Here is a 10,274-nt window from a genome sequence, read left to right on the forward strand (position 1 = left end):
TTTTCCTTATCAAGAGTGGAAAAGTGGGGCTGGCTGAGTGGCGCGTTGGTGATGAGTTGGCTTGGAACATCAGCTCTGCGCAGCAGGGCCCTGGTTCAGATCCCACATGAGGGCCAGTGACGCTGCACCCTCTACAGCTAAGATGGTGAACAAAAGCTCAACCTGGAGCTGAGCTGCCGTGAGTTGCCGGCGACAGTGTAGGCTGCAGTCCCTGCTGCAGTGGGCTGCTGTGAGCTACCTTGAGAGGCTGGCAGCCAGCCTGAGCAGTGGGCAGCTGGTGTGAGCTGCCATGAGCCACCGTGAGCGGCCATCCAATGGCCGGCGAGCGACTGCCTCACCCGGGAAGAGCGCAATGATAATACCGACATGGGCCAGTGAAGCGACATCCTCCACAACTAGACTGAAGAACAAAAAAAAGACAGCAACTTGTCTGTTCTCCATCTCCCAATTCCCCAATTAAAAAAAAAAAAGAGTGAAAAAAAGTGTAACTTAAGTCAGAACTGACACAGAAATAAATGGAGCTGGCATTTACGAGGTTTCATATATGAGGCATGCCAGATGTAGACATGTCCACCATTTCCCTTAGAACTAAGTAACGTACCTGAGCAAAGCTTCGGCCAGAAGACAACCTTCGGGCTGGGGGCGGCTGGCCTTCCTCTGGTGGCTTCCCTGGCCCCGCTGCACTCACACAAGCTCTCCTCACCGAAGGGCCTGAAAAAGTGACCACCCCCAGCGGTTGTCTGTGATGGGCGGGCCTCAACAGAAGAGGGCTTTGCACAGGGTATGAAAGATACCCCAGCAAGGGCTGGACGAGAAGCATCTCAGACAGCACATTAATCAACCTTCTGGTATCTGACATGTCATTTCAAGGCTCGGCTCTAGGTCATCCAGCTCTGTGACCTTGGCCAAGATACTTAAGCTCTCTGAGCTTCGGTTTCCTAAGCTGCAAAATGGGAATAATGCTGCCTATGTTTGACAGTGGCTGTAAATATGAAATGAGATAAGGCCCTTAACATGCTTACCATAATGAAAGAGACATACTTAGCATTCAATAAATGGAAACTGCTAGTACTGTCTTTATGTAATACTAATAGGAATGATCACAGCCCTCAGCCAGGCAGCATCATTCTTCCGGTTCTTTCCTCTCTGTTCCTGAAAAGACAGCGCTTCTTTGACCAGCAAATTCTGAACACGGAAACAAACTAAACACCCGTTTTCCTGTCTGAAATCTGCCAGGAGTTACTGCCACTCAAAGCCCTCTTGCTCTCTTCTTAATATCCTCTTCCACTGATAATACAAGTTCCAGATCCAGCAGCCTATGCTGATTTGTTTTTAAAGGCTTGACTAAGAAATGTCAAATTTCTTGCAAATCGGTTTCCCAAATGTATTACTGATATTTGAAAATTCTTAGCACCTCACAATCACAACTAATGCTTATTATGTACTTGAGTTATACTAACAACCTCCAATAGATGAAGGAAAGACAACAACTTTACCTGAGGGGAATACCTTCTCTTCCTGTGACTGCTTTAGTCGCCTCCTCTCTCTTGCTGATAACGGTCGATCCTTTTAAAGAAAGTCAGGGTTATTTCCATTTCTACTCACTATTCTTATGACACCTACTATGCATGATGAATCATCCAGCACTAGAGGAAAAGGCCTTGCATAGACCTTTAAAGGAGTGTCCATTGGAAGCCAGTCTGCAACAGGGTTACAGCTACTGGCAAGGACTGATCACAGCCCTCATTTCCGGGAAGTATTCCACTCATTTTCAGAAGAGCAATTAGGGAATTCTGCATTTCCTCCATTCAGAATCTGCTTGGTCTCCTTAGTTAACCACAAGTGACCATCTCTGGAACTTAGAATCCGTCCATTTCAATCAATGCTTCTGCTGAGAACCACGAATCTATCCCTCCCAGAGTTGGGCAGAAAGCAGGGCTAAGATGTTTTAGTACAAAACTTTGCAACTTACGCAGGACTTTATAACCAAAAAAGCTCTATAAGAAGGTTTAAAAAAATCCAACATATCTCCCCACAAACCTTTGATGATGACATCTCGCTGCTCCCCAGGCTGCTCACGCACCCAGCGACCACTCTACTTTGGTTTGCAGTATTGTTTGGGGTTGGTGTGACATCCACTTTTCCAACAGCGGGAAGAGAAGGCAAAAGGAGAGGAGGAGCCCCTTGGAACTTAGATAATTAAAAAGGGGGGAGATGATCAGTTTCATATGATAGTAACCCACCTCCCAAGTTCTCCCATCAGTAAGTCTCCTGTGTATTTGACAGTGATTTGCTCTCAAAAACTTCAAAACATTGCATTTTAGGGGAAAGAAACTCTGCCAAAATTGAGTGGCCATCGAAGAAGTTTGTGAGAGGGTGCCTGTGAGAGCTACTTCAAGAAATGAGGTGTAGAAAATAAAAAGAAATAAAAAAAGAAATGAGGTGTAACATCTCAATTAAAGAAACAAAGAAATGAGGTATCAACATGATTTTATGCAGAAGATGGAGAAACTTTTCTTCCATATAACAAGAAGAATCAGAGATTTACCCTGTTAGCCTGTTTCTCTAACTCTTAAAATGATCCCATCTCTGCTGGGGAAGGTAAAATGCTTACTCTGCTGCCAACTCACTGACGTTTGAAAACTAATATTTAGAACCTTGCCATCGTCATCCTTCTCTACAAGTTCCTTGCATTTCTTGTGTGCCTTTTTGGCAACTGTTAATCATTCTAAATAGAAACAGAGATTCCTAAAGTCCATTTCCCAAGCAGCAACACAATGACTCGTTTCAAAGAGATCTCGGCCAACCTGTCTCTTTTCCCCACTGTGTTCAGTCTGTTCTCTTTTCTTCTGCCGTCGCTGTCGAGACACGGAAGGGTCAGACCCAGATATGTGTGGCTGCAAGCCTGGGTAGATTCTGTCCTCTTTCTCTATAATACATTTACCAGCAACTTCATCCTTACAAAAAACAAACAGAGAAAAAATAAAATAATGAGATAGCCTTTTGAATTTCTAAATGGTCAAACCCGCCAGACCTAGTTTTATGATTATAAATGAAAATGAGGAGAAGGTGTCTTTCTCAAAATAAATGCTTATTTGCAATATTGACAGGCAAAGATAAATGCTAACATCAGTTATACATATGTTCTGGCTTTTTTTTCCCAAATGAAGAAAAATGAATATTTAAATTAAATTACTTATATTGTTATTAACCTGGAACTACTGATACCTGATTTTTTTTTNCATTATACATGCACTTTTCCATAAAAACAAAACTTCATTAAAAACATTCAAATATAAACATGTAAAATAGTTTTACTATGTTTATATAAAGTATGTTAAATAAAAAATGTAATACATCAAATTCAAATATATATATAAGCATAGATTATAAAAATATAATCAATATGCCTATTAAATATATATTTTAAATATTTTACACATAAAAATGTCAAGTTAATCAAATGTTCTGCCTTTCTCGCTAATCCTGTTATTACCATGCTGCATCTAATTGAAGCTTCTTTCCAAGTTCAAGTAGAACATAGCCATTAAATTTACTCAGAATAGTCTCTCAGTATCAAACTTCTTTGGCTCCTTTCTTTTTCTTTGCTTCTTCCTTCCTGTTTCGTTCCAACACATAAAATATTTTTTTATTCCTGAACTTAAAAAATCAAGATCAATCCACTAACTTTTCAAAGGCAAGAGGGAATGTGATAGTATCTAACTGTTGGAACTATCCATCAATTGGAGGACTCAGGAAGAGTGATACAGAAATAGGAAACAACATAAAAATGGTATGCTTCCACCAAGTACCGTACACCAGGGCAAGAAGGGATCTAATCCCTCGGGTCTCATCCTCTGGTTTCTATTATGTTTAAACTGGTACACAGAACGGCTGATTTTCCTAAAACAACAACTACAGCACAACCAAACAACACACCTTTCTAACCGCACTTTCCAGTCTTCTCTCTGAAACCAGTACCTCACGCATATCACTCACCTGGTCCTTTGGCTTTTGGTCTTTGTTCAGGGGCTGCCGAGTCTTCACTGGGTCATTTCTTTCCCCAGGGACATCGTCAGAGGACCAGGTAGGAATTAGGTTTCCAGGTTGAGGGCTGGACTTAGTGTTATCCTGCAGCCTCTCTTTCACTTGAGAAACACTGCATTTACCTTCTAGCTCATTAGAGGCAGCTAAGTGTCTTGGCTCATTTACTTGTACTAAGCCATCACTTAAGTCCCTTTCTGCAAGTAAGATGTCAACATTCACTCTACTGACTGTGGCTAGTGATTCTGTGGTACTGCTCACGTCTGGTTTACAGGGATGGCCTTTCAGGCCTGCAGGTGTCTTCAAGGGGCCAATGCCCATGTGTTTCTCCTGAGATAAACCTTTGTCTTCACCCTGAGTGAAAACATGCTTCCAAGTTATTAAAGCACGCCTCACACCATATAAAAATTGTAACTCAAAAGGGAACAAAATTTTAACTTAGAAAGTTAAAACACAGAATTACCATATGACCCAGAAATCCCACTCCTACCCCAAATAACTGAAATTTGGGACTTAAACAGGTACTTGTGCACCAATGTTTATAGCAGCATTATTCACAATGGCCAAAAAGTGGAAACAACCCAAATGTCTATTAGCAGATAAATGGATCAAACAAAATGTGGTATACGTAATGGAACATTATAAAGCCATAGAAAGGAATGAAGTTCTCACACATGCTACAAGTATTATACAGTTGCACTTATATAAGTGCCTAGAACAGGCAAATTCATAGAGACAGAAAGTAGATCAGAGGTTACCAAGGCTTGGGAGTAGGAAAAATGGAGAGTTGTTGCTTAACGGGTACAGAGTTTTTGTTTGGAATGATGAAAGGGTTTTGGAAGATCGTGCTGATGGTTGCACAACACTGTGAATATAATTAAGGCCACTAAATTGTGTACTTAAAAATAGTTCAAGGGCCGGCTAAGTGGCTCAGTTGGTTAAGAGCTTGCTTAAGAGTGAGAGCCTTGAGGAACAGGGTCGCCAGTTTGATTCCCACATGAGCCAGTGATGCTGTGCCCAAGCTGAGCTGCCTCTGAGATGCCAACAGATGGCAGGATGGCTCAGCTAGTGAGAGCACATGCTCCTAACAAGGTTTCCTGTTCGACTTCCGCATGGGATGGTGGCTACGCCTACTTGCAACTAAAAAAATTGAACACAGCACCTTGAGCTGAGTGGCCGCGAGCTACCAACGGGCGGTCGGATGGTGACTGGACTTGGAGCTGAGCTAGCTGTGCCCTCGACAACTAAGATTGAAGGACAACAACTTGGCTGTTCCCCTCTGCCAATTTCCCAATTAATTAAAAAAAAAGTGGTTCAAAATGGCAAATTTTATGTTATATATATTTTACCATAATAAAATAACTTATGGGCCGGCAGAGTGGCGTGATGGTTAAGAACTAGCTTGGGATGCCAGAAGGCCCTGGTTCGGATCCCACATATGAGGGCCAGTGACACTGCCCTCCATAGCTAAGATGCTGAACGACAGCTCGACCTGGAGCTGGACTGCCATGAGTCGCCAGTGATGGCGTCGGCTGCAGCCCCTGTGGCAGTGGGTTGCCATGGGCTATCGTGTGTAGCCAGCAGCCAGCGTGAGCGGCCAGCAGCCACAGTGAGCAGCCATCCAGAAGCCGGTGACTGATCTGCCTCGCCCGGGAAGAGCGCAATGATGGTGCCAACTTGGGCCAGTGAAGCAACGTCCTCCACAACTNGGGCAGTGTCACTGGCCCTCATATGTGGGATCCGAACCGGGGCCCTCTGGCGTCCCAAGCCAGCTCTTAACCATCGCGCCACTTGGCCTGTCCTCTTCATAACTTTTAATAGGTTTTCTATTCCAGAAATATAAGAAATGTTTTAAATGAAATCCAATTTAATATATGCATACTTACCAAGTAAACATCAGTAATTTGGGTGCATTATGAAAAATTATATTTAAAGCAACACGAGGGGCCGGCCAAGGGGAGCGTTGATTAAGAGCTGACTTGGGATGCCAGTCTGAGCAGCAGGGCCCTGGTTTGGATCCTACATGAGGGACAGTGACACTGCCCTCCACAGCTAGGATGGGAACAACAGCTTGATCTAGAGCTGGGCTGCCCTGAGTCGCCAGCTACGGCGTAGGCTACAGCCCTGCTGCAGTGGACTGCCATAAGCTACGGTGAGTGGTCAGCAGCTGGCGTGAGCGGCCAAGAGCTGCCATGAGCTGCCAATAGCCACCATAAGCAGCCATCCAGAGGCCAGCGACCGATCTGCACTGATCACAATAACAACATGGGCCAGTCAAGCGACGCCCTCCACAACTAGACTGAAGAACAAAAGGACAGCAATTGTTTGTTCCCCTCCCCCAATTGCCCAATTTAAAAAAAAAATCTTAAAAAAAAAAAAGCAACATGAAAAGAGCATTGAGTGTGGAGTTAGATGGAGTCATACCTGAAAAGCTTAATCTTCCTGAAGCTCTTTTTCTTCATCCATAAATAGGTATAAGGTCTCACACATTTGTACTATTGGAGGATTAGTGAAGATGGTGCACTAAAGAACTTAGGAGTATGTCTAGCACATATTAGATGCTTAAAAAAATCAGAGCTATTACTAGCAGTAGTAATAATAAAATAAATTACCTATTACGTTATAAAGATCACCAAGGATGTAGTATTTTATTGGGATAGCTGGTTTTAGAAACTAATTCATACCAAACATTAAAATAAAATCAATTCTTAAGTTTTTAAAACAATTTTTAACTATTAGAATATCTAGGTTTTCAAGCGGTGGATACTGGTAATTGAATATGATTCAATCAACAATTTTTAACAAGAGCCCACTATGTGGTACATTTTAGAAAGAAAAATAAACAATGTGATGCTAATACAAGGTGAAATTGCTTCTAACAGCCATTATCATTGAGACACTATCATCTATTATTTAGATCCTCTGGCAAACACAAAACAATGACTCCCATAGGTAAAAAATTTGTTAAACTTTTTCTTTCAAGAGTACACCTGACATTACATACAAAATATAGCAAATGGTTAAATTTTACAATATTATCACATAATAAACAAGCTGAACAAGAAGACCAAAATAATAAACAATGATGAATAGAATTCTGAAGAGTGAAGTAAATGTTTCTCTGCTGGTAGTAAGCATAGGTTGTTTAAAATAAAGCATACACAAGTATAAGAGAGACAGAATAAATGACTTAGGGGATTTCTCTATGAAATCCAATTGATCCTGAAATAAAGTTTTTCCACGTTTAAAAACAATGACAACATAAAAAGAGGAAATGCTAGACATAAAAATCTATCAAACAAAAAATCGGCTCTAAAAGTCTGACATAAGGGCCCGCCGAGTGGCGCGTTGGTTAAGAGCTGGCTTGGAATGCCAGAGGGCCCTGGTTCGGATCCCACATATGAGGGCCAGTGACACTGCCCTCTGCAGATAAGATGGTGAATGGCAAGTCGACCTGGGGCTGGGCTGCCGAGGATCACCGGCGATGGCGTAGGCTGCAGCCCCTGCTGCAGTGGGTTGCCATAAGCTACCGTGTGTAGCTGGCAGCCAGTGTGAGTGGCCAGCAGCCGCTGTGAGCGGCCGTCCAGAGGCTGGCGACTGATCTGCCTCGCCCGGGAAGAGCACAATGATGGTGCCAGCTTGGGCCAGTGAAGCAACATCCTCCATAACTAGACTGAAGAAAGAAAAAAAACAACAGCAACTTGTCTGTTCCTCTTCCCCCGATTCCCCAGCGCTGTTCCCCTTCCCCAATTCCCCAATAAAATCTTCTAAAAAAAAGAAAAAATTGTCTGACATAAGACATGAATTTGATCAGTAACAAGACAAGGATGTTCACTCTCAGCACTTCTATTCAACATTGTACTAGAGGTTCTAGCCAGGGTAATTAGGCAAGACAAAGAAATAAAGGCAATCCAGATTGGAAAGGAAGAAGTAAAACTACCTCTATTCACAGATGACATGATCTTATATTCAGAAAATCCTAAGGAGTCTACTAAAAAAAAAATTCTTGTAACCCATAAATGAGTTCAGCAAGGCTATAGGATACAAGATCAGTACATAAAAATCAACCATATTGCTATACACAAGCAATGAAAATGAAATTAAGAACACAATTCCATTACAATAGTATCAAAAGGAATAAAATACTTAGAAATAAATTTCACAAAAGAAGTGCAAGGCTTGTACACTAAACACAATGAAATATTATACAAAATTAAAGAAGACATAAATAAATTGAAAGACATCCCATGTTCATGGGTTAGAAGATGAATATTAAGATAGCAATATTTTGCACATGATCCACATATTTAATGCAATCCTTATCAAATCCCAGTCTTTTAAAAAAAATTGACAGCTGATCTTAAAATTCATATGGAAATTTGAAGGACCCCAAATGGCCAAAACATTGAAAAATAAGAATAAAGATGGAAGACAAACTTCCCCATTTAAAACTTACTACAAAGCGCAATATTTAAGACAGTGTCTTACTGACATAAGGATAGACATATAAATCAATGGGAAAGACTTGAGAGTCTAGAAATAAACCATTACATTTATGGTCTACTGATTTTTAACCAAGAGTGAAAAGACAGTTCAATGGCAGAAGGAATAATCTTTTAACAAACAGTCCTGAGATACCTGAATATTCACATACAAAAGAATGAAGTCAGACCCCTTCTTCAACCGTACACAAAAATTAACTCAAAATGAATCATAGACCTAAATATCAGAACTAAAACTATAAACTCTTAGAACACAACATAGGAATAAATCTTCATGACACCAAAAGCACAAGCAACAACAAAAAAATAGGATTTCTTCAATTTAAAAAGTTTTCCGCTTGAAATGACACCATCAAGAAAGTAAAAAGACAACCCACAGAATGAGAGACAATATTTTCAAATCTCTCATCTGATAAGAGACTGACATGTAGAATAAAGAACTCCTACAACTCAACAATAAAAAGATAAACCAATAACAAATGGGCAAAGGATCTGAATAGATATTTCTCCAAAGTAAGTACACCAATGCCCATCAAGCACATGAAAAGATGCTCAGCATCATTAGCCAGTCATTAGGGAGATGCAAATCAAAATCACAATAAGACCCACTTCACATCTACCAGGATAGCTAGCATTTAAAAACAAAACAAAACAAAAAAACCCAGAAAATAAGAAGTACTGGTGAATTTGTGGAGAAATTGCAACTCTCCTCTATTGCTGGTGAGAAGTAAAACAATGTAGTTGCTTTGGAAAACAACTCTAAAAGTTAAACACAGTTTCCATATGACCCAGCAATTTCACTCCCAGGTATATACCTAAGAGACTGAAAACATGTCCACACAAAAATCTGTACAAGATGTTCACGGCAGCATTATCCACAGTAGCCAAAAAGTGAAAAGAACCCAAATGTTCATCACTGATTAATTATAAATAAAATATGGTATATACATACAGTGAAATTGATTTGGCAATAAAAAGGAATGAAATACTGGTACATGCTACAACATGCATAAACCTTGAAAACATTACACTAACTAAAAGAAGCCAGACACAAAAGGCCATATGTTGTATGATTCTATTTATATGAAATGCTCAGAATAGGCAAATCCATACAGACAAATGAGTGTTGGCAGCTGGGGGCAAGGAGAAATAATGACATTGAGGTGATGTAAATGTTCTGGAATTAGACAGTAGTGATGATTGCAGAACTTTATGAATATACTGAAAACCACTGAATCGGTAGTTTAAAAATTAAAAAATAAATGGAAAAAATAAAAGGTGCGAATTTGACAACCAGGAAGAACAAATATAGTTTCATCTACAAGGTACTAAAGATTCCATTGTCCAGAGAAAGCTTAAGACTATACATTGATTTCAATCCAATGACTTAAAATGACAAGACCAGGGCCGGCCGAGTGGCGCGTTGGTTGGTAGCTGGCTTGGGACCCCAGAGGGCCCCGGTTTGGATCCCACATATTAGGGCCAGTGACGCTGCCCTCTGCAGCTAAGATGCTGAACAACGGCTAGGCCTGGAGCTGGGTTGCCGTGGGCCACCAGCAACGGTGTAGGCTGCAGCCCCTGCTTTAGTAGGTTGCCATGGACTGCCATGTGTAGCCAGCAGCCAGCGTGAGCGGCCCTCAAGCCGTCATGAGCAGCCGTCCAGAAGCCAGCGACTGCTCTGCCTCGTCTGGGAAGAGCGCAATGATGGCGCCAACTTGGGCCAGTGAA

The 10,274-nt window shown here is 41.2% G+C and overlaps 1 protein-coding gene across 1 annotated transcript in view; it reads right to left on the bottom strand.

The window, feature by feature from the left end:
* Positions 1 to 441: 441 nt before the first annotated feature.
* The window catches only part of LOC109377567 (serine/threonine-protein kinase Nek4-like), a gene marked incomplete at its 5' end in the record, with an annotated part of 15,366 nt that continues 5,533 nt past the window's right edge, over positions 442 to 10,274 (bottom strand). The window contains 5 exon segments of the mRNA XM_019633951.1: positions 442 to 711; positions 1,497 to 1,566; positions 2,041 to 2,190; positions 2,808 to 2,957; positions 4,000 to 4,398. Coding sequence (XP_019489496.1) covers positions 539 to 711; positions 1,497 to 1,566; positions 2,041 to 2,190; positions 2,808 to 2,957; positions 4,000 to 4,398 — 942 coding nt within the window.

Source organism: Hipposideros armiger, unplaced genomic scaffold (assembly GCF_001890085.2).
Source record: "Hipposideros armiger isolate ML-2016 unplaced genomic scaffold, ASM189008v1 scaffold_1453, whole genome shotgun sequence".
Taxonomy (NCBI): Eukaryota; Metazoa; Chordata; class Mammalia; order Chiroptera; family Hipposideridae; genus Hipposideros; species Hipposideros armiger.